This window comes from Phacochoerus africanus, chromosome 8 (assembly GCF_016906955.1).
Source record: "Phacochoerus africanus isolate WHEZ1 chromosome 8, ROS_Pafr_v1, whole genome shotgun sequence".
In the NCBI taxonomy this organism is placed as follows: domain Eukaryota; kingdom Metazoa; phylum Chordata; class Mammalia; order Artiodactyla; family Suidae; genus Phacochoerus; species Phacochoerus africanus.
In genome coordinates, this window is record NC_062551.1 from 46533845 (window position 1) to 46561458 (window position 27614).

General features: G+C 40.6%; 2 protein-coding genes and 1 pseudogene across 5 annotated transcripts in view; 1 reads left to right on the forward strand and 2 right to left on the reverse strand.

Moving 5' to 3' along the window:
• LOC125134198 (zinc finger protein 420) overlaps positions 1-1038 on the reverse strand; it is a 55734-nt gene extending 54696 nt beyond the window's left edge. For 2 of the 4 annotated variants that reach the window (XM_047793188.1, XM_047793187.1), the window contains exon 1: positions 754-1038. The gene's annotated coding sequence lies outside the window, so the exon portion shown is untranslated. The remainder of the gene's footprint in view (positions 1-753) is intronic. The other 2 variants (XM_047793186.1, XM_047793184.1) reach the window with 1 other exon arrangement.
• Positions 1039-12011: 10973 nt separating this feature from the next.
• Positions 12012-27614, reverse strand: part of LOC125133198 (zinc finger protein 420-like) — a 71621-nt gene continuing 56018 nt past the window's right edge. The window contains exons 5-10 of the mRNA XM_047791325.1: positions 26158-26370; positions 25947-26032; positions 20244-20253; positions 18016-18142; positions 17369-17467; positions 12012-13914 (exon numbers count right to left, since the gene is read on the reverse strand). Of these exons, the coding sequence (XP_047647281.1) occupies positions 12167-13914; positions 17369-17467; positions 18016-18142; positions 20244-20253; positions 25947-26032; positions 26158-26370 (2283 nt within the window). The 3' untranslated portion in view covers positions 12012-12166. The remainder of the gene's footprint in view (positions 13915-17368; positions 17468-18015; positions 18143-20243; positions 20254-25946; positions 26033-26157; positions 26371-27614) is intronic.
• On the forward strand, positions 14619-15067 carry LOC125134220 (ORM1-like protein 2; annotated as a pseudogene).

Consider the following 27614-nt stretch of genomic DNA (forward strand, 5'->3'; position numbering starts at 1 on the left):
ACAGACTATAAAATATACAAATGACCACACAAAGTCACACACAATCACATTTCCACAATCAAAATCATTACGTTAATGCTACATTGACCACCTAGCCTTAAAATCCAATCATAAAAAGAGCATACACACAAATCATTCAAGCACATACAAGCACCCTGGGGACACACACAGCCCAAAACACACAAGGGCATTTTTACTCTCTTCGTACAGTCATGAAAATGGCATACACACAGTCATCCAATCAGACAGTCAGAAAAACACAACCAAGTACCCAGTCAAGGAAACAAGCAATCACAAATATCCGTCACAGAAACACTGTACTAACACTTCAAAGTCACAGGCAAACCCCATTAACACACATACACGACCTCAAAGAAACCAAAACACTTCCAAACACCCTGTCACAACAGCACTGTCGCACACCTCACAGTCATAAGCACACACAATTACACTGTCACATAAGCACATTTCCAATTAGGTAAGCACGCACTCATAGCAGTACGTACCATCACACCCTCAGAGTCACAACTTGCATTCACACAAACGCTTATGTACAAAACCACAACACCACACGCCCATTCGCCCAAACAATCACCAACACCAGGTTGGATGGCGCGCACGCTCGCGCGCGGGCGGACGGACACACACACACACACACACACACACACGCAAACAGCAGGAGGGACGCCACACACGCAATTTCAGTGACGCTTCCCCTGAGCGTTTCCGCCCTGGCATCCCGGACATCCTCACCTCGACAGACAGTGCAGTTCAGGGCCCAGGGTCCGGCGCCTGGTCTCAGGTTCGCCCCCCGCTGCGGGAGCCAGGCCAAGCTCCTCTGCAGACGCAGCCCTCTCCCCACGCAAGGCCCCCAAATCGCGCGAACAAACGGAAATGAAGCCGCGTTCGGGACGTGATGTCTCTGGGAAATGTAGTCCCGCTCCCCGCCGGCCATGGCTGGCCTGCCAGGTTGCTAGGAGACCCAGTCCGCTAACGCAGCTGGGTTCCTGGACCTGCCGCTAGAACCAGCTCTCCCCAACGGCCGCGCCCCGGAGCCTTCTGGGAGAGCACGCCTGCGCACTGTGCAGACGAGGGGAGGGGGCGCGGGGGTCGGGCACCTGGGGCCTGAGCCAGTTGGGTGGTCCCAGCCCCGGATCAGTAGAAAGTGGGACCGGCCAGTGGGGCAGGTGCAGAGGTCACGCCTGCGTGTCGGACTGGCATTAGACCCCTGTCTGTACCTTGCCAGGCTCTTTGGTTTGTGTGACTGTGGGTGTGCGAGACAACGTGACATATTTTCGGTTGGACTGAGTCCCTCGGTGGCCAAGTGGATGGTTACATATCTACCTGTGTGTGATTGCATGTGCTACATGCTGTTGGGCGTGAGGTGACTCGTACTTGAAGCTGCGTGGTAGTAACATTTTATAACAGTGTGGGATTGTCTGCCAGAGTAAGCGGCCTCTGCAGTTTGTGGTTTGTTTTGTGTTCATAATTGATTGTGGTTGCGTGACTGGTGGTGGTGATTGTGTTATATAAATGTACTTATCTCTTGGCTACATTTCCAGGGTGTCTGTAGGCGTCTGACTAACAAGAGAGCATATATGTGACTGTATATTTCTTCCTGTACACTAACTTGATGGCCTGGAGAAGATTATCAGTTCATCCGGCAAATGATTTAGACACGGTTTTTCAGTTGGATCAAATATATGTACTATGGAAAGAATGCAAATCATCAGTTTTGTTTTTTAAGCAAGGTAATGTCTAAGGCATCCCTAGAGTAACTGCATTTTCCTCTGCCATTGCCCTTCAAAGTGGGCATTCATTCTTTTCTACTATTAAGGGGACATTATTGGGTAAGGTTGAGAGACCATCAACTAATAAAACAATGAAATAACTTTATACATAAGCAGAGTGAATTTTAGTAGAGTCCAGCATTAGTCAGATTTCCTGAATTCTAGGTCAAACCATTGTCCCTATTTTCTGAGCATACCTTGGCTCACAGAGAAAAAAGAGCTTAAGGCTATAGGTCTGTTGGTAAGCTTGGCCTTGTCTTCATTTCAAAATCTCATGGACTTCCAAAAAAAAAAAAATCGCAAACTTATGAACTTACAACACAAAGAAAATAGAGCTGTCATTTCACCACTCCTTTGGGGGAAAAAATTAATAAAACTTGTCTGATTTTCAGGATCATTTACCAAATACTTTGATCTCCTCTCAATAATGTGAGTGGAGTAGCAAGTTTGGTGGCTGCTACTCAAGAGAATGTTCAGATAATGAACTGTGCTTCATCCAGTACAGCTATGTAAAACAAAGATGGTCAGATTGCTCTTAGAGTGGGTCAAGTTGTGAAACTGGAGCATTTTGTCATAGTATACATGGGAGACGTAGATTGGTTTTTTGTTTTGTTTTGTTTTTGAAGTAACCATTCTAGTTTTAAATTTGATTGCATGCACTGATCTCAAACCACGTCTGTTTGATTTTGAGTTTTCTCTTTTTTGACTTTTGATAGTGGTAATGATTGCTTGCAAGAAAAAGGAGGGTATTGTTTAAAAGTGAAAAACAAGGATGTTAATCTGAGATGAATAGAGTCCACAAGATGGGCTTCTTGTTGTATATTAAATTTGTGACATTTTCTATGTATGGATAAATGTAATTTTTTTCCTTTTAGAGAAAGTATAGGCAGTTTTAGCAAATTCATAGAGGTATTTTGACCTCCCAAAAGTTAAGACCAATAGATATACAGACTGCAGGAGCTAAAGAGGACTTTTTTTTAAATCATACTATGGTATATACTTAATATAAAAATATAGTAAGACGTTCCCTTGTGGTGCAGCGGGTTAAAGATCCTGCATTGTGGCAGCTGTACTCCGGGCCACAACTGTAGCGCAAGTTTGATCCCTGGCCAGAGAACATCCACATCCCGTGCGAGTGGCCAAAAAAACAGTAAAGACTTTATGGAAGGATATAACTCGTGTCAACGGTAACCTTTGAGGCTAGAAGAGAGGAATTGCAGTTAGGAGGGAGAAGTGTCAAAGGGGACTTTAAGCATTGCTGATAATCTCTTTTTTTCTTTACAAGGAAACCATATCATTCATGTATTTAGGTTTTAATTTTAAAATTTAAAAGAAAGATGAAGGTTTGGAGCAAGAAAATGAACAAGGAACCTAACCTCTGTGGAAGTAGCAAAATCCAGAACATGCAGAAGACTGCAGAGAGAAAGGAATACTCAGGCAATAGTTTTTCATAGGCCCCAGGTGCCTTGTTTGTTTATTAGCTGGCAATTTCAGATTTAGGTCATGGCTTATTCTGGCCTTGTAGACCCTTAAGGTTTATCTCTCAGGCCAGCAACTAAAGCCCTGTGGTAGTGGCTGCCTTTTGATTAGTACCGGTAAGTATATTCTCTTACTCACATTGGGTCATTTTCTTTGAAACTCCTTGTTAATGCTGGCAAATGATTTTGACCTGCCAAAAGATTAGGTTTATATCAGTACATATAAGTCAGACATTTAATCACTGATCCCAGGAAAGTATTTGGAAAGTATTTAAGGCACTCCAGTATTTTTATAATTATTTTTCCCTAAGTCGTTTTTCTGTTTTTTGTTTTTTGGTCTTTTGGGAGCCGAACCTACGGCATATGGAGATTCCCAGGCTAGAAGTCCAATCAGAGCTGTAGCCGCCAGCCTACACCACAGCCACAGCAAGGCCAGATCCCAGCCGCGTCTGCAACCTACACCACCACTCACGGCAGCGCCGGATCCTTAACCCACTGAACGGGGCCAGGGATGGAACCTGTGTCCTCATGGATACTAGTCAGATTCATTTCTGCTGAGCCATGATGGGAACTCCTTCCTAAGTTTTTATTTAAAAAAATTTAAAGCTACAGGAAAAGCAAAAGAATATTAATGATATACACTCTATAGCATTTATCTAGATTCACCAGTTCTGAATATTTTGCACCATCTTCTTAATCTCTATATCTATTTACATATTTTTGGTTTTTGCTCAATATTTTTGAGTAAACTCAACATTATGTATATTTAATATGAATACACATAAGAAATTTAACATTGATTCATAATATATACTCCAATATAAAATAAAAATTAAAAAATACAAAAGCTAGACTGAGAAATTATTTTTGTAACGCAAAAATTATTTTTGTAGCCACAAACACACAAAAACCTCCACAGATTAATGAAAGGAAAAACTAATATAATAGAAACAGAGCAAAAGCTATCAACAGGTTGTTTACAGAAAATTCAGATGGCCAGTAAGCAAGTGAAAAAAAATCCACCTATTATTTAAACAAATTCAAATTAATGACCTATTTTTTTCATCAGTAAGGCTGACAAAGAGCACCAAGTGCTCTTTAGACTGTGGGGAAATGTGCAATTCATCACACTGTTTTTGTTTGTTTGTTTGTTTGTTTGTCCTTTTGCCTTTTCTAGGGCCGCTTCTGCGGCATATGGAGGTTCCCAGGCTAGGGGTTGAATCGGAGCTACAGAACCATTGAGCCACGACGGGAACGCCTCATCACACTGTTAACAAGACTGAATATACTGTATTTGGAAAATAATCAGTTACTATTGCAATAAAAATACTCTGATTCACAAATCGGATGTAAAAGAATCTTATCTTACAGAAATACACAATTATTTGTGTATAAAAATGTTTATGGACAAGTGTTTGAAATAGCAGAGAACTGGAATCATGAATGGTCATCAAGAGAGGAACAATTTCAACATGTGTTACTTCTATATACATATATATGTTGTATTCTGCAGCTACCAATATGAAAATATGTACCTGGAAAGACGTCTATGATGTATTATATAGGAAAAGCGGCAGACTGAGGTCCATGCAATGATCCTGTTTAAATATGCAAAATACCTGCAAACAACCACCTACAAAAATGTACATTTAAACATAAAGAAACCTATGGAAAGGTATTCACAAGTTTTAACATGTTAGTTTATCAAATCAGGAGATTTTTTTTCCCCATCATGTTTAGTTGTCATAATTTCCTGTTTTGGGGGAAATGCATTATGTAATTTCACAAGGGCAATTCAGTCATATGTGAAAATAATGTGTGTATAAAAATACAAATTTGGAGTTCCCCCTCTGGCTCAGCGGTTAACGAACCCGACTAGTAACCATGAGGTTAACGGTTCGATCCCTGGCCTCGCTCAGTGGGTTAAGGATCCGGCATTGCCTTGAGTTGTGGTGTAGGTCGCAGACGAGGCTCAGATCCAGTGTTGCTGTGGCTGTGGCATAGGCCTGCGGCTATAGCTCCAGTTTGATCCCTAGCCTGGGAACCTCCCTAAATTTGGCAAATCACAGTGTATCTAAATTATACATATTGATATTTTAAATTTTGTTAAACAGTAAGATAACAGTTAATAAAAATATTAAGGAAGTGTGTCTTGGCTAGATAACTTTAGAATTTATCTTTTTAGGGCCAATGAATATGTAAATCAACAGATTAAATCATAAATTTAAGTGTTTGAGAACTGTTGGGATACTAGCATTGATAGTGTGAACAATGAAAAATCAAATAAAGTGCTTTATAATGCTAATGCGAAACAAGAGACAAATGTCATATGATCTTACATGTGGAATCTAAAAAAAAAAACTCCACCAAAGTCATAGAGAACAGGTAAGATTGGTGATGGGTGAAATGAGTGATGGGTGTCAAAAGGTACAAACTTTAGTTATAAAGTAGTGAGTCATGGGGATAAACACTTAGCATACTTACCATAGTAACTACACTGAGTAATACTGTATTACATATTTGAAGGTTGCTAAGAAAGTAAATCTTTTTTTTTTTTTTTTGGATTTTTAGGGCCACACTTGCGGCACATGGAAATTCCGGTCAAATCAGACCTACAGCTGCCAGCCTACACCACAGCCACAGCAACATGGATCCAAGCCGTGTCTGTGACCTACACCACAGCTTATGGCAATGCCAGATCCTTAACACACTCAGTGAGGCCAGGGATCAAACCCACGTCCTCATGGATACTAGTCAGATTTGTCATTGCTGAGCCATGAAGCAAACTCTTTACTTTCTTTTTAAGAAAGTAAATCTTAAAAGTTTTCATCACAAGGAAAAAAAATTCTGTAACTACTTATGGTGACATATGATAACTAGACTTATTGTGATTATTTTGCAATGTATACAAATACTGAATAATCATGTTGTATACCTGAAACTAAAATAACGTTTATAACAGTTACACCTTAAAAAAAAAAAAAAAATCGGAGTTCCCGTCGTGGCGCAGTGGTTAACGAATCCGACTAGGAACCATGAGGTTGAGGGTTTGGTCCCTGCCCTTGCTCAGTGGGTTAACGATCCGGTGTTGCCGTGAGCTGTGGTGTAGGTTGCAGACGTGGCTCGGATCCCGCGTTGCTGTGACTCTGGCGTAGGGCGGTGGCTACAGCTCCGATTCAACCCCTAGCCTGGGAACCTCCATGTGCCGCGGGAGCGGCCCAAGAAATAGCAACAACAACAACAACAACAACAACAAAAAGACAAAAAAAAAAAAAAAAGCGTTCCTTCCCTGAGAGAAAAAAACGCTCAAAATTTCAAGAATAAAAACCCTGAAATCAGTTAACAGAATCTAACATAAAAGAAATTTCAGATTTATTTTTGCATACCAGAAAATTTTATTTTTGTTTTTATTTTGGTGCATTTGTCTTAAGCCAAATATACATATATATTTTTGTCTATTTGCCTTTTATAGGGCCGCTCCCACGGCACATGGAGATTCCAAGGCTAGGGGTCCAATTGGAGCTGTAGCTGCCGACCTACACCACCACAGCTCACGGCAACGCCGGATCCTTAACCCACTGAGTGAGGCCAGGGATCAAACTGGCAACCCCCTGGTTCCTAGTCAGATTTGTTAACTACTGAGCCATGACAGGAGCGCCGCCAAATAATAATTTTAAAACTTGACTATAATCATTCAGCCAAAATGTGTTTTCAATGAACTTCTCTAAGTAACAGCACTATATGAAATTTTTATTCACATTTTCTATATATTGGAGAGTGATGTAAACTATTTCTCCATTTGGGTCACCCTCAAAGAAGCTTGAAGAACACATCATGTCCCAAAACCAAACACTAAGAGACTGCAAATGACTTGAGGTGGCATCAAATCATTTTTCCATCATAAACATGTCTTAGAAATATAATTTCTAAGCTCTGGAGTTGTATTTAACCTAGAAAAGAGAAATCTTAGACATAAGTGGTATTACTTTGTATTCTTTTAATTGTATGTTAGATGTTCTATTTTACTTAGAGCATTTACATCTATTATCATTTATAGCTATTATCTATTATTATCTGCTCTTGTTTTATTTTGACACTAAGGCTATGCTACCAGCTCCACAGAATGAGCTTCAAAAATTTTATTAGGGGCCAAAGTGTTGAGAAATTTCAAGTGTAGAACTAATCCGTCTAAATTTCTCAAAAAACATAAACTACTGACTCTCAACAAAGATGAGACAGATATCCCAAACAGCTAAATAACTGTTAAAGAAACAATTTATATTATAAAGCTCCCCCAAAAGAAATCTTCAGGGCCAGGTGGCTCCACTGGCAATTTTTCACAAACATTTGAAGAATGAACACAAATTTTATACAACTTTTTCCAGAAAAGAGAAGGAGTGCTTCTCAACTCAGGAGGCCATTCCTACACTGGCCAGTATTAGCAAAATGAGATAAAGACTAGGGGAAAAAAAATATCTTTCATAATTTCAGACACAAAAATCCTCATCAAAATGTTAGCAAATTAAATCCAACAAGGAAATTGTACAACATGACTGAGTGGGATTTATTTCAGTATACAAGATAGGTTTGACATTAAACAATTTAATGTAATACACTGTATTAACAGGTTGAAGAAGAAAATGCTATAATCAGCTACTTCAGAAAAATTTCAACTGCTGCAGAAAAAGTATTTGATAAAATCCAATATCCATTCATGACTAAGAGAAGAACCTCTCAGGGAGTTAGGAACAGAAGGGAACGCTTTTCAATTTATTTATTTATTTTTGTCTTTTTAGGATCACACCTGTGCACATGGAGGTTCTCAGGTTAGGGGTCAAAGTGGAGTTGTAGCCGATGGCCTACACCACAGCCACAGCAACACCAGATCCAAACCATGTCTGGGACCTACACCACAGCTCACAGCAATGCTGGATCCTTAACCCACTGAGTGAGGCCAGGGACCAAACCTGCGTCCTCATGGATACTAGTCAGATTTGTTTCCACTGAGCCACAACAGGAAGCTCCTCTTTCAATTTAAATAAGAGCATCTACATGAAACCTATAGCTAACATCATAGTTAGTGGTGAAAGACTGAATATTTCCCCCTAAGATCAGAAATAAAGCAAGGATGTATGCTCTCACCATTGTTATTCAAAGCAGCACTGAAAGTTACAGCCACTATAATAAGTCAAGCTAAATAAAAGACAGAACAGAAGAAAAAAACTGTCCCTGTTTATAGCTGACATGATTGTCTATGCAGAAAATCCTAAAGAATGTACTTAAGAAAAATACCTTCCAAAACCAATTACTGAGTTCTGCAGCAAGGTCACAGATTACAAGATCAATGAACAAGTTATTTGTAAAGAACAAATATAATAAATACAATTATATTTGTATACACAAATATATAAATTTGTATATACAAATTATACTGATATCTATTTTTGGTAGAATTATACAATTTGTATATTATTCTGTACATATGAATATGTACATATATAATTTGTGTATACTAGTGTTGAATAGATTAAAAACAAAAACACAACACCATTTACAAATTTTCCAAAGAAAATGAAACACTTAGGGAGTTCCCATGGTGGCTCCAGTGGTTAACAAATCCGACAAGGAACCATGAGGTTGCAGGTTCGGTCCCTGGCCTTGCTCAGTGGGTTAAGGATCCGGCATTGCCGTGAGCTGTGGTGTAGGTTGAAAACGCGGCTCGGATCCCGTGTTGCTGAGGCTCTGGCGTAGGCCGGGCGGCTACAGCTCCGATTCGACCCCTAGCCTGGGAACCTCCATGTGCTGCGGGAGTGGCCCAAGAAATGGCAAAAAAGACAAAAAAAGAAAAAAAGAAAAAGAAACACTTAGATGCATTCTTATAAATTACCAGTGAGATCTGTATGCGAAAAATTACAACTCCTAATAAGAGAAATCAAGGAAGGCCATATTAGTTTTCTAGGGCTGCCATAACAAATTACCACAAATTTAGTTTAAAACAACTGAACTCTTTTCTCACAGTTCTGAGGGTTAGAAGACCAAAGTTAAGGTATTGGCAGGGCCAGCCTTTCTCTAAAGGCTCTAGGGGATGATCCCTTCTTGCCCCTTCCAGTTTTTGGTGGTTACCAGTAATCCTTGGTGTTTCTTGGGCCTGCAGATGGATCATTCCAACCTTGCCTCTGATTTCACAACAGCTTTCCCTGTGTTTGTGTCCACATTTCCCTCTTCTTATAAGGATACCAGTCATTAGAGAATCCTTATGCAGGATACTCACCTTAATTTGATTACCTCGGCAAATTCTCTATTTCCAAATAGGTCGCAGTCACGGGTACTGAGAGTTAGGAATAGAATATTTTAGAAACATAATTAAACCCACAATGAAGACCTAAAAATGGAAAGATATATCATGTTCATGGATTGGAAGAATCAGATAGTAAAATATGACAGTTATCTGCAAATTAAAATTCTATTAAAAGTTCAACAAATTTATACACACACACACACACACACGTGTGTGTGTGTAAGCTTATTATAGAATTTAAATGAAATGGCAAAAGATCTAGAAGAGTTAAGTCAAATTCATTAATTTTTCGGCATTTATTTTTTAAACTTTTTTGGCCATGCCCACAGCATGTGGAAATTCCTGGGCCAAGGACTGAACCCAAGCCACAGCAGTGACAACACTGAATCTTTAACCACTAGGCCACCAGGGAACCCATAGAATAGTTAAGTCAATTTTTAAAAGGATAAAATGAGAGGAATCACTCTACCCAAAATTAAGACATCCTATAGACTGACAGTAAACAGTAACCAAGACAGTGTGGTATTGGAGGAGGGACAGACATATAGGTCAATGGAAGAGAACAGAAAACTCAGAAATAGGCAGACACAAATATAAAGGCACAAAGCAATTCAACAGAGGAAGTTAGCCTTTTCGACAAATGGTACTGGAGCACCCAGACACCCATAAGCCAAAGAAAACAAACAAGAAAACATGAAGCTAAAGCTCATAATGGATGCAAAAATTAACTCAGAATGGATTAGACATTTAAAGGGAAAACATAAAACCATGAAAACTTCAGTTAGAAACTAGAATATCTTTGGGAACTGGAGCTAGACAGGGAGTCCTTAGATTGGACACCAAAAGCAAGATCCATAAAAGGAAAAATTAACAAGCTAGACCTTATCGAAAAACTTTTGCTCCTCAAAAGACCCTGCTAAAAGGATGAAAAGAGGGGAGCTCCTGTCGTGGTGCAGCAGAAACGAATCTGACTGGGAACCATGACATTTTGGGTTCAATCCCTGGCCTCACTCAGTGGGTTAAGGATCCAGCATTGCCATGAGCTGTGGTGTAGATCGCAGACACAATTCGGATCTGGAGTTGCTGTGGCTGTGGTATAGGCTGGCAGCTGTAGCTCTGATTAGACCCCTAGCCTGGGAACCTCCATATGTTGTGGGTGTGGCCCTAAAAAGACAAAAAAAAAAAAAAAGGATGAAAAGATAAGCTATGCACTGAGAGAAAATTTTGCAAACCATATCTCCAACAAAGAACTAGTATCACCTAGAATAAAGAAAGCACTCTTTCAAAATCCAACAGTTAAAAAAAAAGGTACAACTCAAAAATGAAGGAGTAAAAGACATAGTCATTTCACCACAATGGAGGTATGGCAAATAAGCACATAAAAGATGTTCACCATCATCAGCCACGACAGAAATGGAAATTAAACCCACAAAGCGATATTATTACACACCTATCACAATTGCTAAGATAAAAAGTGGTGACAAAACCAAATGCTGGGAGAGATGCAGAAAAGCTGGGTCACTTCTGTTCCTGGTAGAAATGGAAAATGGAAAAGATACCTGGAACATGATTTCTCTATTTCTTAAATGAGAAAAGTTCATTTACTGTATAACCCAGAAACTACTTAGACATTTATATCAGAGAAATGGGATTTTATGCTCACTCAAATTTATACCAAATGTTCACAAGCAGCTTTATTTGTAACAGCCAAAACACTTATTTTTGTTTCCTTAGGGTTTCCTTTTAGTAGTAATTTTGATTCAGAAGAAGGTATAATCTCACATAAATTATTATTAGAATGTTTTGTTCCAAGATGATTTCTCTAATGCTTAGTAAGAGAGATGAAAAGATTGGAGTTCCCATCGTAGCTCAGTGGTTAATAAACCCGACTAGTATCCATGAGGATGTGGGTTTGATCCCTGACCTTGCTCAGTGGGTTAAGGATCCAGTGTTGCCATGAGCTGTGGTGTAGTTTGCAAACGTGGCTCGGATCTTGTGTTTGCCTGTGATGTGGGCCTGGAATTCGACCCCTAGCCTGGGAACCTCCATATGTCGTGGGTGTGGCCCTAAAAAGACAAAAAAAAAAAGTGATGAAAAATTTATCTTACGTACTATATTTGTAAAGTCTGCAATAGTATGATTAAAACACTAAATAAAAATCTTTACAATGAGAGCTAACATTTTAAAGCATTAACGATGCAATACATGTTTCCTTAAGACTTTACATGTACTTAAGTTTTAAACTGCAGGATACTATGATGAAATATATATTAATGTTTTATAAAGGATGATACTAAAACAAATGGGTTGAGTAACTTTTCCAAAGGAACACCCACGTAGTAAATGGTGGAACTCAGATGATGCTGAATGATGCTGAAGAAGAGAACCCTACATTTGAGGACAGTTCTCTTATGAATTCATTAATGTATAACAAGGACTAAAATATGAGGGAAAGTAATTCTGCATTTATTTTTTCTGCATTTATGTTAATCTAGCCTTTCTTCACTGTGGATTCTCTGAAGGTGAGTTACTTATGAGTGAAAGTGAAAAAGGATTCCCACATTGATAATCTGAACTTTCTGATATTCCAAAACTGAATGTCATGGACAAACAGGTAAAGGATTTACTAAATTATTTTTTTCATATAGTTTTTCTCCATCATGAAGTTTTTGATGTTGAGTAAGGTGTGAATGACGTCTAAAGTTCTTACTACATTCATTACATTTATACGGCTTCTCACCAGAATGAATTCTCTGATGTTGAGTAAGTTGTGATCCACGATTAAAGGCCTTCCCGCATTCATTACATTTGTATGGTTTTTCACCAGTATGAATTCTCTGATGCTGAGTAAGATGTGAACCACGAATAAAGGCCTTCCCACATTCACTACATTCATATGGCTTCTCACCAGTATGAACTCTTTGATGGTAAGTTAGTTGTGAGCCACGAATAAAAGTCTTACCACATTCCTTACATTCATATGGTTTTCTACCAGTATGAAAAATCTGATGTAGATTAAGCTGTGAGGCACAAATAAAGATCTTCCCACATTGCTTACATTCATAGGGATTCTCACCTGTATGAATTCTCTGATGTTGAGAAAGCTGTGAGCCATAAATAAAGGCCTTCCCACATTGTTTACATTCATAGGGTTTTTCACCAGTATGAATCCTCTGATGCTGGGTAAGATGTGAGCCACGAATAAAGGCTTTCCCGCATTCCTTACATTCAAAGGGTTTTTCACCCGTGTGAATTTTTTGATGTTCAATAAGTTGTGAGCCACGAATAAATGATTTCCCACATTGTTGACATTCATAAGGTTTCTCACCAGTATGAATCCTCTGATGTCGAATAAGCTGTGAGCCATAGTTAAAGGCCTTTCCACATTGCTTACATTCATGTGGTTTCTTACCTGTATGGATTCTCTGATGTTCAGTAAGTTGTGAGCCACGAATAAAGGACATATCACAATCTTTGCATTTATAGGGTTTTTCACCAGTATGAAGTCTATGATGTAGAGTAAGCTGTGAACCATAACTAAAGGCTTTCCCACATTTCTTACATTCATAGGGTTTCTCACCAGTATGAATTCTCTGATGTTCAGTAAGTTGAGAGCCACGAATAAAAGCCTTTCCACATTCCTTACATTGATAGGGTTTCTCTGCAGTATGAACTCTCTGATGGTAAGTAAGCTGTGATCCCTGAAAAAAGGCCTTCCCACATTCGTTACATTCATAGGGTCTTTCACCAGTATGAATTCTTTGATGCTGAGTAAGATGAGAACTACGAATAAAGGCCTTCCCACATTCTTTACATTCATAAGGTTTCTCTCCAGTGTGAATTCTTTGATGATAAGTAAGTTGCGAAGCACAAATAAAGGCTTTCTCACAATCTTTACATTCATAAGTTTTCTTAGCAACATGAATCCTCTGATGGTAAGTAAGTTGTGTGCCTTGTATAAAGGCCTTTCCACATTCTTCACATTCATAGAATTTTTCATCAGAATGATTTTTCTGATAGTCACTCTGTTGAAAGCCATGGATAAAGTATTTTCTGCATGCTTCACATTCACAGCATTTCTCAGTTGAATGAAATCTCTGGTGTAACGTCAGGGATGTGGTCTGACTAAAATCAGGCATTTCTTCATAGATTACTAGTCGTCTAAAAAGTCCTTCTTTATTTCCTAATTGGCTTTCAAACTGGTCTCTGCATTCCCGATTATCTTGAAAACTTTTGCACTTGTACTTATGGCTTGTAAGTTGTTCTATTATCTCCCACTGAGATTCTTCTAGTTCATAAATTTCTCCTTTTGAAGACAGCTTCCTGGTTTCACACCTGGATTCCCACTCTGTAAGACAACAAGAAAGTAAACAAAAGCTATTTTCATATTTCTGGAAAAATGAAACTTCTAAGAAACAGTAGACTCAAAATAAATATCATACTCATAAGATGTCAATGGATCCAGTGGAACAGAAAAACATCCAGAAACAGACACAGTTACAAATGCAAATTTAGCATACAATAAAGGTAGCAGCTAAAAGCAGTATGGAAAAGATGGACTCTTAAATAAATGAAAGTGATAAACATAAGGATAAATATATCATCAAAAAGATGAAACTGCATTAATTCCTTAGACCATACAGGAGGATAAATTCCAAATAGATCAGTCATCCTTACTTATAGAAATGAAAAGACACAAATAGCTAGAATAAAACTTGGGTAACTTCTTCTATAACCTAGGAATGGGGAAAACTTTCTCAACCATAAGGTGATAAACCATGAGGTTGCGGGTTCGATCCCTGGCCTCGCTCAGTGGGTTAAGGATCTGGCGTTGCCGTGAATTACAGTGTAGACTGCAGATGCCACTCAGATCCTGCATTGCTGTGGCTGTGGCTGTCAGCTACGGCTCCGATTCAACACCTAGCCTGGGAACTTCCACATATCACGGGTGCAGCCCCTAAAAAAAAAAGAGAGAGAAAGAGCTTCCTGGAGACCGCAGGTGTAGGAGGAAGAAGAGTGCCCCGAGCCGGACAGGTTTCCAAAACTGGTAGGATGAATGTGGGGGTGGCACACAGTGAAGTAAACCCCAACACTTGAGTGATGAATAGCTGACCTACATCATCTTGGTAGGACTGCTGCACATGGTTCTACTCAGCATCCTCTTCTTCAGCATTCCTGTTGTCTGGGCCCTGAGACCAATGTCATCCATAACTTGGCTATGTATGTTTTCCTACATACCACGAAAGGGACACACTTATGGGACCCCCAACCAAGGAAAGGCTTGGCTACTTACATGCTGGGAACAGATGGACTTCGGGCTCCAATTTACCTCTTCTCGCAAATTCCTCAGCATCTCTCCTATTGTAGTCTACCTCCCGGCAAGTTTCTACACCAAGTATGATGCTGCTCACTTCCTCATCAACACAGCCTCATTGCTCAGTGTACTGCTGCCTAAGTTGCCCCAATTCCACGGCGTTCGTCTCTTTGGCATCAACAAATAATGAGGGATGAGCCTGGGGACACTGGAACAAAGGGCTGTAACGTCTCTCCTTTCTCCAAACTGTCTTTTGTATCCTGAAACCCTAAGAACTATACAACCCTTTCCATACTCCCACTGGAAACTCTAACTTTTCCCAAGTTTTTGTTGGAAAATGGGGTTCTCTGAGCCCAGCCCTGCTAGGAGCAGGTTTCTTTGAATCAGGAAAGACAGGTGAGGTAAGGGCCAAATCACTCTCCTGCACAGCAGGAAACCATGCTTGGGCGGCTTTTTCGTTATGTTTTTCCATATCATCCACTCCTACTACCTTCCAGCTCTGTTTTGCTGTGTAGTTCTTCTAATGAAGATATTTTTCATAAAATTAAATTAAATTATATTAAAATTTTAAAAAATTAACATAGAAAAATAAATTTTAAAAAAGAGAAAGAAAGCAAGCATAGCTTAAAATTTGAAAATGATTTAAAAAAGAACCAGTGGGAGATCCCGTCGTGGCGCAGTGGTTAACGAATCCGACTAGGAACCATGAGGTTGCGGGTTCGGTCCCTGCCCTTGCTCAGTGGGTTAAGGATCCGGCGTTGCCGTGAGCTGTGGTGTAGGTTGCAGACGCGGCTCGGGTCCCAAGTTGCTGTGGCTCCGGCGTAGGCTGGCGGCAGCTACAGCTCTGATTAGACCCCTAGCCTGGGAACCTCCATATGCCAAGGGAGTGGCCCAAGAAATAGCAAAAAGACAAAAAAAAAAAAAAAAAAGAACCAGTGGAGTTCCCATCATGGCTCAGTGGTTAACGAATCCAACTAGGAACCATGAGGTTGCAGGTTCGATCCCTGGCCTCGCTCAATGGGTTAAGGATCTGATGTGGCCATGAGCTGTGGTGCAGGTTGCAGATGTGGCTTGGATCCAGAGTTGCTGTGGCTCTGGTGTAGGCCAGCAGCAACAGTTCCGATTAGACCCCTAGCCTAGGAACCTCCATATGCCGTGGGAGCAGCACTAAAAAGACAAAAAAAAGAACCAGTATTTACAACTGTACAACTGGTGGCATAGCCATACAAGGAAACTACTTCAAATAACTTTCAAACATAGAAATTTGATTGTGAGATATATTCTATGCGGGGAACAAAAACTGATAAAACGATTATTTCAAAGTGTTCTGAGTAATCATATTGTTACTGGTACTGTTGATCTTCTTATGTTGGAGGGTTCCTAGACAATGTGGGCTAAAATACATAATTATCTGATATTATAATTGCATCATTCTTATTGTCCCTGATAACTGGGACTCCTGGCATGGGAGAAAACAGATGCAGCTTCATGACCTTAAAAAGGGTTAAAAAGAAACCCTACAGTTCAGAATTTGAATTGGAAGAATTGGTATAGACCCATGCTATAGTGTATCTTTCATTTTTTAAATAAGACTATCTCTTAAAGTAGTTTTAGGTTTACAGAAAAATCGACAAAGTCCAGAAAGGTCCCACATGCCCCCTTTCTTTGCACCCCCCCATTCTCTTATTATCAATAACTTAATATCTTTTATTGGTGTGGTACATTTGTTAAAATTGATGAATCTATACTGATACATTACTTTCTTCTATTTCTGTTCTCTCTCATTTCACCTGAGCCCACACTTGTTTATCTGCTGATCCTCAAAAGCAACAAATTCATTTCTACCTCAGTTTCTCTGTAATTGCTAATCCCTCTGCCTTAAAATGCTCTTCTCTTCTTTGAGAATTTGCATGAATTGCTCCAGCACTTTATTCATGTCCCTTTCAAACCTAAGGACATTTTCTAATGAAAATACTTCCCTGATTACTTCATGATTCTCTATGCTTTTCGTTTTGCTTCATAACACTCATAATTCTCTGTATATTCTTATTTGATATTATTTCTTCTGATAGGAAAGATCCATGTAGGTAGGGATTTTTCCTGTTTACAGCTATATTTTCACTACCTAGAATATAGCGGGTATTTAAAATATTTGTTGGATAAAGGCTCGTATAGATTTCACCAGATCAAAAATACAAAATGGTTATCACTGGAAAAGAAAGAGGGCTATACCCTATTTGAAAAAACAGGGGGACATGAAAGAAAATCAGGGAAATGGTAAATTAAGCAAAGAAGGGGTTTCTCTTGGTAACTGATGCTTAAACAGTTTTGCCCTCCAGGGCTCAGGATTTGATTCCACAGGTCTTGGTGTAAAAGGCCTTGGTTGGGATTTACTTCTGAGTTAATAACTCAAAGCTGTGGCCAACTGATTGAGCAATCTGACTTTTACCTAAAACGGCCTCCCTTTGCCTGATCATTTTTTACTCACCTGGGCTCTGACCACTCGTCACATCCTGCACAACCTTCCAAGGCTCTTTCCCTTGCTCCAGTAAGGAGAGCACATCCGGTTTAGAAATGGAAAATCCTGCTTGGATGAATGGAAACGAATATCGTTATGCTCTGCTTGTCCAGAATTAAAACTGAGTCCAGGAGTTCCCGTCATGGCGCAGTGGTTAATGAATCCGACTAGGAACCATGAGGTTGCGGGTTCGGTCCCTGCCCTTGCTCAGTGGGTTAACAATCCGGCGTTGCTGTGAGCTGTGGTGTAGGTTGCAGACATGGCTCGGATCCTGTGTTGCTGTGGCTCTGGCGTAGGCCGGGGGCTACAGCTCTGATTCGACCCCTAGCCTGGGAACCTCCATATGCCGTGGGAGTGGCCCAAAGAAATAGCAAAAAGACAAAAAAAAAAAAACTGAGTCCACCGTTCATCAAGTAAGAAGGTCAATTACAGAGAGATGCAGAAGAAAGATATGTGAAGAACAGAGAAAATAAAGGTGCCACAAGGAGATGTCCATTTCCAAGTCTATGAGGCACAAAACATTTATTTGGGACTAGGGGTCCGAAATTCAGCAAGGCATTTGAAAGGTTTTCCAAATTTCACAATGACTGAAAATGAATGACTGGGAGCAAACTTACCCAGTGAGACCAGGTTGCTGTAGTTCTCCAACATCACATCTCTGTACAAATCCTTCTGCTGCAAGTCCAGGCACTCCCACTCCTCCTGAGAGAAGTCTATGGCCACATCCGTGAACAACACTAACCTCTGAAATGACAAACCCAGGGTGAACAGTAAAATAAAAAAATATTTTGTAGAAGTAATGAGGGGAGAAGAAAAGTATGACATAAATAGGCCAAAATGGACATATGTTGAAGGTGGAAGCTTGCAATATGATTAAGGGATGGAAAGGAAATGTGTATGATAAATAGAGAGCATATAAACAGTCTCTCAACATTCCTGTGACTTCAGCTTCTTGGAAACAGTCACAGGAATGAGCAAAAGCCAGGTAAGTGGAGTTTTCTGATTAAATGAAATACTGTGTGCAAGCACATAACACATGCAAATTCTCAAATAAGCTGCAAGTTCCCGCCTCTCTTTTTCCCTTTAAAGAAATGAAAATAACAAAAAGAAAGGAAGAAAGGGAGGGGAGAAGTGGGGGCAGGGAAGAAGGAGAGGACAAAGGAAGAAAGGAAGGAGAAAAAAAAAAACAAAACCTGATGGGCACATTCCAAATGTCTTTTAAATGTTTATCTTAGAAAATAAGATTTCTGGGAGTTCCCGTCGTGGTGCAGTGGTTAACGAATCTGACTAGGAACCATGAGGTTGCAGGTTCCGTCCCTGCCCTTGCTCAGTGGGTTAATGATCTGGCGTTGCCGTGAGCTGTGGTGTAGGTTGCAGACGCGGCTCGGATCCCGCGTTGCTGTGGCTCTGGCGTAGGCCGGTGGCTACAGCTCCGATTCAACCCCTAGCCTGGGAACCTCCATGTGCCGTGGGAGCGGCCCAAGAAATAGCAACAACAACAACAACAACAACAAAAAGACAAAAGACAAAAAAAAAAGAAAGAAAATAAGATTTCTATATAATTTAAGAATTTATTTCCAACTCAAGTCTCAGAATAACTTAGCAATAATATTCTCCCTTGTCCTGGCAAATCCTTTCATATATATTATTTTTATAAGCAATGTAATATTCCATATTATGATTGTAATCATTTTCTTATTTTCTGGTATTTAGTTTGTACTCTTTTATGTCCTTTGCAGCTTTGTTTCTTAAATTCTCAACCATCTAACCCCGGCTGACCACATGACCACTCATCATTGCTCACCACACGCTCTGATTATTCTGAGCAACAGAAAGCACAGAAAGATGAGCTATATTCACACAGATGTTGCCCTTGACTTACACACACTATTCAAATTCAAAATGTACCTTGCAGAGTTCCCATTGTGGCTCAGTGGTTAATGAATCCGACTAGGAACCATGAGGATGTGGGTTCGATCCCTGGCCTCGCTCAGTGGGTTAACGATCCGGCGTTGCCGTGAGCTGTGGTGTAGGCTGGTGGCTACGGCTCCAATCAGACCCCTAGCCTGGAAACCTCCATATACCACAGGTGCGGCCCTAGAAACGACAAAAACAAAAAACAAAAAAACAAAAAAATAAAATGGACTTTGCCTGGTATTCACTGACATGATACCGTTTCTGTTCTCAACCCTGCATTTGATCACATTTTTAATCTTAAAAGACTCATAGACCAAAGATCTCACCTATTTCTGTCCTAAGCAATCAGAAAATGAAGGACAATGAGAAAGATGAAATTATCAAACCATATTCTGAGAGGAGAGGTTCTACTCTTTCCTCAATACATTTCCTAATTTGCAGAAGAGACCCCTAAATATGGCTAGAGAAGAAAGAGGCAGTTGAAGAAAGCCTGGGGCTCATTCCCACTTACTAGAATTAACTAGAATGAGAGTGAGTAGGAGAGCCCATCTGGATGGCTTACCAAGGTAGAAAGTCTGGAGATAAGAATATTGAATATTCGAGGGTTCTTGTTGTAGCTCAGTGGGCTAAGAACCTGACTAGTATCCATGAGGATGTGGGTTCAATCCCTGGTCTCACTCAGTGGGTTAAGGATCCAGCATCGCTGTGAGCTGTGGAATAAATCAAGATGCAACTTGGATCCCAAGTTGCTGTGGCTGTGGTATAACATGGCTGGCAGCTGCAGCTCTGATTCAGCCCCTAGTCTGGGAACTTCCACATGCTGTAGATTCAACTCTAAAAAGACAAAAAAAAAAAAAAAGAATACTGAATATTCATATCTTACAAAACTAAGACTATCCGATGAAAGGAAGAAGAAATACCAACTCACATGGGGCATGCTTAAAACAGCAAATTATTAGTCCTCCTCTGGCTTCTTCTTGTGGAGAAACGCAGAGTCCTGAGAATACAGGGGGAAAAAAAAAAAACCATAAGAAGAGGTCTGCTTTCAAATGACTAGGTTAAGACAAATATTTCCTTCCCTTTTCATGGCACCCGATCCCTTCCATGACTATATATATATATATATATATATATATATATATATAGTCACACACACACACACATATATATACACACACACACACACACATATATATATACACACACACACACATATATATATATATTTTTTTTTTTTTTGTCTTTTTGCCATTTTCTGGGCCGCTCCTGCAGCATATGGAGGATCCCAGGCCAGGGGTTGAATCAGAGCTGCAGCCGCCAGCCTATGCCAGAGCCACAGCAACGCAGGATCCGAGGTGCGTCTGCAACCCGCACCACAGCTCACGGCAACACCAGATCCCCAACCCACTGAGCAAGGCCAGGGATCGAACCCGCAACCTCATGGTTCCTAGTTGGATTCGTTAACCACTGAGCCATGACGGGAACTCCTTTATATTTGTTTATTTTCATAATACCTTCATTGACATATAACTCACATTCCATAAATTCATCCTTTTAAAAGTATAACTGAGTGGTTTTTAGTATATTCACAGAGATGCTCAACCACCACCACCATCTAATTTTAAAACATTCTCATTATCCAAAAACCAAACCGCATCCCCACTAGCAATCACTTCCCACTCTTGTTCCCCTAGACCCAGGCAACTGCTAATCTACTCTTTGTGGCTACAAATATGTTTATTCTAGTCCTTTCATATAAATGGAATCATACAATATGTGGTCTTCTGTGATAGGCTTCTCTCCCACAGCATAATGTTTCAAGGTTCACATATGTTGCAGCATGGATCAATTCTTTACACTTATTAGTTGCTAAATAATATTCCACAGTGTGAATATACCACTTTTTTCCCCATTCATCAGTTGATGGACATCTGTATTGTTTTCACTTACTGTTACTATGAATAATGCTAAGAACATTCTAGAGTGTTTTTGTGTGGACATACATCCTCTTAGATATATACACCTAGGAGTGGAATTGCTGGATCATATGGTAACAGTATGTTTATCATTTTGAGGAACTGTCAAATTCTTCTTCTTCTTCTTTTTTTTTTTTTTTTTTTTTTTTGCTTTTCAGGGCTGCACCTGTGACTTACGGAAGTTCCCAGGCTAGGAGTCGAATCAGAGCTGCTGGCCTACACCACAGCCACCACAGCAACTCGGGATCCGACCCACGTCTTCGACCTACACCACAGCTCATGGCAATGCCAGATCCTTAACCCACTGAGCAAGGCCAGGGTTCGAACCCGAGTCCTCACTGATACTAGTCGGGTTTGTCACCCCTGAGCCACGACGGGAACTCCAAAAGAACTGCCAAATTCTTTTCCAAAGAAGCTGTATAATCTTACAATTCCACTAAAGATATATTAAAGAACCACTTTCTCCACATTCTCACCATCTTTTTTTTTTTTTGTCTTTTGTCTTTTTGTTGTTGTTGTTGTCGTTGTTGCTATTTCTTGGGCCGCTCCCTCGGCATATGGAGGTTCCCAGGCTAGGGTTGAATCGGAGCTGTAGCCACCGGCCTACGCCAGAGACACAGCAACTCGGGATCCAAGCCGCGTCTGCAACCTACACCACAGCTCACGGCAACGCCGGATCGTTAACCCACTGAGCAAGGGCAGGGACCGAACCTGCAACCTCATGGTTCCTAGTCGGATTCGTTAACCACTGTGCCACGACGGGAACTCCCTCACCATCTTTTATATTAAATTCATCCTGGTGAGTTTGAAGTGGTATGTCATTGTGATTTTGATTTGCTTTTTCCTAATGATGTTAAACACCTTTACGTGCTTATTGGTCATCTGTGTATCTTCTTTGGAGAAATGTGTATTTAAATTCTTTGTTCATTTAAAAAATCTGGTTATATATCTTTTTATTGTTGAGTTGTAATAATTCCTCATATATTCTAAAACACGATTCCCTTCTTGAACATGTAGTTTTTCAAATTTTGAGTCCCACTTTGTAGATGCCCCCACAAAGGACAGGATCCAAGGGTCAGAACAAGTGGTCAAACTTTAGGAAGGCATCTTTGCACAAATGTCCTGACCAACAAATGGCCTCATCTGCATATATTTACAAACTCTTCGGCCACTGCCTAAGAGTTGCCCCTCTAAGGGTAAAGAACTCTGGGAATCTCTTGCCTTACGGATACTCGAATATGAACCAAAGCCACACATGTCTCTACATATACAAGGCCTTACCAGGATAATCTATATTCCCTTCAGAGTTCCCGACATAATAGTAACCAAGGCACACATTTCACTTCTCAAAATACACATGGCTGGAAAGGTATTCAGTGGAACTCCTGGAAAGGTATTTAATGGAACTCTCATCTCCCAATAGGTTCCAACAGATGGTTTATTTAAAAGACATAATGGTCTCTTTATTTTATTTTATTTTTTTGCTTTTTAGGACCGCACCTGTGGCATATGAAAGCTCCCCAGGCTAGGGGTTGAATTGGAGCTAGAGCTGCCAGTCTGTACCACAACCACACAATGTGGGATTCGAACTGCATGTTACCTATACCACAGCTGATGGCAATGCTGGATCCTTAACCCACTGAGCAAGGCCAGGGATTGAACCTGCATCCTCATGGATACTAAATACTTGTTGGATTCATTTCCACTGTGCCACAACAGAACTTCCTAAATAGCTCTCTTTTATTTACTTGTTTTTATCTGTTAAATTTTTTTTTTGCTTTATAGGGCCGCTTCCATGGCATATGGAGGTTCCCAGGCTAGGGGTTGAATCAGAGCTACAGCTGCCGGCCTACACTACAGGCACAGCAATGCCAGATCCAAGCCGAGTCTGCAACCTATACCACAGCTCATGGCAACACCAGATCCTTAACTCACTGAGTGAGGACAGGGTTTGAACTCTTGGTTCCTAGTCAGATTCGTTTCCCCTGTGCCACAACAGGAACTCCAAATAGCTCCCTTTTAAATGGCGAAGAATCCCTGTCTGCCTCTCTCCTGCCCCATGTCTTAATCTCTCTTAATTTAAGGCCCCTTGGCTGACTTATATCATACAGAAACTTGAGGAAATCTCCTTATCACCACATCCATGAGGATGCAGGTTTAATCCCTGACTTTACTCAGTGGGTTTAGGATCCAGCATTGCTGTGAGCTGTGGTGTAGGTCGCAGACGTGGCTCGGATCCCGAGTTGCTGTGGCTGTGGTATAGGCCGGCAGCTACAGATCTGATTCAACCCCCAGCCTGGAAACCTCCATATGCTGTGGGCGCAGCCCTAAAAAGAAAAAAAAAAAAAAATCTAAATCAGGAGTTCCCTCTGTGGTGCACCAGAATTGGTGGCGTTTCTGCAATGCTAGGATGCAGGTTAGATCCCTGGCCTGGCATAGCAGGTTAAAGGATCCTGCATTGCTGCAGCTATGACATAGGTCACAACTGCAGCTTGCATCTGATCCCTGGCCCAGGAACTCCAAATGCCACGGGATGGCCAAAAAAAGAAAAAGAAATAAAAGCATGAAGTATAAGAAGTGTCAATGCCTGGATTTTTCTAAAATCCAGGAATTAGAAAATTTTAACTAGCCATGAGCCAAATCTTCAAGTAACAAGGGAGAGATGGGTATTTTACTACAAAAATTTTATTTTGATTGAATAGAAAGATACCATAAGGAAAAGAAAAGGATAAATAACAACCTGGAAAAGGGCTTTTGGAATTTATATTACAGAGAAAAGGTTAACATAAATAATATATGAAATAGCTTTAAAAACAGAAAATAAAAATAAATAAAAACAAAAAAGAATAACACTCCTAAGGAAAAATGGTCAACAAAAATGGAGAGTTCACTGAAAAACAAATGCAAATACACTGAAGGATATAAGGAGATGCTTAATGTGGCTCATGACAACAGAAATACTGATGAAACTACACTGAGAGTCGAATGGCAATGGAAAATATCTAAAAGTTTGACAGTATATTCTGTGGGAGATCCTGTGGGAAAGCCCTCAATAATTTGTTGCTTGAGTAAATGTACAACTTCAAAGGAGGGGGATTTAGCAATAACTAGGAAATTACAGAAGCATTTATTCATTGATCCAGTTTTCCCAATCCTTTCCAAAAGAAGCTAGCGATTGCTCCAAAAGATAAATGCCATTGAACTTTGGTACTTACATATGTGATTTTTCTTTTCTTACTAATTTTTAGACAGTTTCTATATTTTGTTGTTTCGCTGCAGACAATTATATTATCTGCTATTTTTTTGTTGCTTTTCAATGGTTAGACTTCTCATTTTTTTCCCCTTAATCTTACTGCAGTGCCTAAACTTTGAAGTAAATACCAAGTAGAAGAGGGGATAGGGGATGCATCACTTATTTTTCCTGATTTTTTAAGGGTATCCATTTTATTTTATTATTTTTTATTTTTTTGCTTTTTAAGGCCACACATGCAGCACATGGAAGTTCCCAGGCTTAGGGTCAAATCAGAGCTACAGCTGCTGGCCTACATACAGCCACAGCCACAGTAATGTGGGATCTGAGCTGCGTCTGGGACCTACACCACAGCTCACAGTAACGCTGGACCCTTAACCCACTGTGTGGTGAACCTGCATCCTCATGGATACTACTGGGATTCGTTTCCACTGTGCCAACAAAAAATACTTCTAAAGGTATGCATTTAAAAAACAATTTTATTGAGCTTTAACTCTACATGCCATACAATTCCCTCTTTTAGGTGTGCAATATTCACCAGCTTTTACTGTAATCACAGAAACCATCACAATCAATGAACAAGAATAAACAACACTTTTTTTCTTGGTCTTTTTAGGTCCACACCTAGGACATATGGTAGTTCCCAGGCTAGGGGTCGAATCCAAGCTGTAGCTGCCGGTCCACACCACAGCTACAGCAACGCCAGATTGGAGTCGTGTCTGCGACCTACACCACAGCTCATGGCAACAGGGGGATCCTTCACCCACTAGGTGAGGCTAGGGATGGAACTGTGTCCTCAAAGATAATAGTCAGGTTCATTACCACTGAGCCACAAGAGGAACGCCAATAACACATATTAACATATGAATCTTCTGCTTCTTTTATTCTCTCAAATTTAACGCAAAATAAATTCCATCTATCCATTTTATTCTTTTTCCTGAACAAGCTATCAAGCTACTAAAAGGCCTTTTCACATAAAAGGTGAGGCTCCAATTTCAGATATTACCAGAAATCTGACAACTGCTTTGGAAACAGAGCATTTCTCCCATGGGTGTCCCAGGGAATTTCCATTGTCAGAAGGAGATGTGTATTTTGAGTTATCTGCTTAAAAACTGCAACTGACCCCTACTCTTCATAAAAATTAAACCATCTATATTAGCATTCACTAAATCAGATAGCAAATTTCGCCTTTCAACTCTGCTCCTATTTGGTGGGCCCACAGGTTGTTCCGTAAAGTTCCATTAGAACTCAGCCACGTCCATTTATTTATGTATTACATATGGCTGCTTTCACTCTACAACAAAATTGAGTAGTTACAACCACGGCTGTACGAGCCACAAGCCTAAAATAGTCTATCAACTATCCCACCAGTCTCCGAGCCAGGGCTACAACCCCTCACCTTCACCTTCCCCGGTGTCCTGCCAGGTCCCACCTGTCCCTGCACAGTTCGACAGCCTGAGCTCCTTCCGCCGCCGCGCTGCCCAACTTGTTCTAGCAAAACAGCGCTGACAGCCTAGACGGAAGTGACGTAACACCCGCTGTCTTCTGGGAAATGTAGTCCAGGAACAAAAAAAAAACAGGAGCGAGCCGGCAAGCCAAGCCTCCTGAGCCCTCACCTGACCGTAAACCTCCAGAGCTACCAGCTGCGACCTGCCGGTCCTCCGCCGACTCCAGCGAATCACTCCCCTAGGGGACCAGTCCGAGTTGTGATGCGGTCCCTCCGCTCGCGCTCTAGCGGGCAGCTTTTTTGCGCTGCGGGGACTTTTGGGACGTGTATTGTGGCCAGGAGCCCCAGAGAGCAGAGCGGGGGCGTTCTGAAGTCTCAGCCCCTTGGCGGGGGCGGGGAGTTATGGTGGTTGTCCTGGCAGAGCTGTTGGGTGCAGAAGTCCCAGCAGGTGGAGGGAAAGATAAAGCAGTCTGAGGAGGTTAACGGAGAGGAGACCTTGACCCAACCTTAGCCTGGGGCATGGGCAGAGTGACTTTTTACTACTGGTGTGAATGCTTTTGCTTCAGTTTGTGACCTCGGGGGTGTGGTTGTGTTTTGTGTCTGAGAGAGTTTTTGTGATTAAAAAACAATAACAAAATTTTTGTTTAAAGTATATTTTTTAAATGTAACATGCCAAAACGTGCCCAAGTCATTGAGTAAAACTGGATGAATTTACATAAATTGTTCATATTGTAACTGAGCAGGACCCAATGGGTTCTTCTCAGATTAGATCCCCACTTAAGTCTTATGCCTGCCTTTTATCTACAGAAAAACTTTAAAGAATCAATTTAATTAGAGAAATGAGAAAATACAGAGAACAAGAAAAGCAGGCAAGACAATAATAATAATTTAGCCATTCAGTAACGTCAAAGACCTTTAGTTCTTCCTCAGGGACAGTTGAGCCAGGTCCTTGGAGCTGTTTTGCAGGTGTTGAAGCCCTCACCCTGTGGAAGAAGTTACCTGTATGCTGCCCACAAACATTTAGATCCCAGCCCGGTGCAAACAGAAGATCTGACTCCAATTACCTTACCACGAAGGAAAGTGTCCACAAGCTGATCACATCTGGCTCCTTGAACACTATAAGACTCCTCACTATCCTCTGGCGCAGGGCGAGAGCGGGAGTTGGGGGGCACAGTCCTTGAGGCGCTGTCCTGCTGTGTTAGCCCTTTGCCTGGCAATTAAAGCTACTTTTTCTGTTTCCTCAACTCTGTCTCCGTGTTTCTATTTGGCATCAGTGTACAGAGGCAGCCGATATTTTAGGAACAAAACCGGTATAACTAGCACCCCAGAAGTCCCCTCCTGGTCTCTTGCAACAGTATCCATCCCATGACTTAAAACACAGATTAGTTTTGCCTGATTTTGAGCCTAAAATAAATGGAATCGGATTATATGCACACTTTCCCCCACTTTCATTTGACTTGTTTTGCCGAACATTGCTTGTGAGATTAATTGACAAAATTCATTTATTGTCATTGTTGATGGCATTTGGCTTGTTTTCAGCTTGGGAATAGTGCTTATGAACAGTATCCTTTGTGTCTTTTGCTATATATATATATATGTGTGTGTATATATATATATATATATATA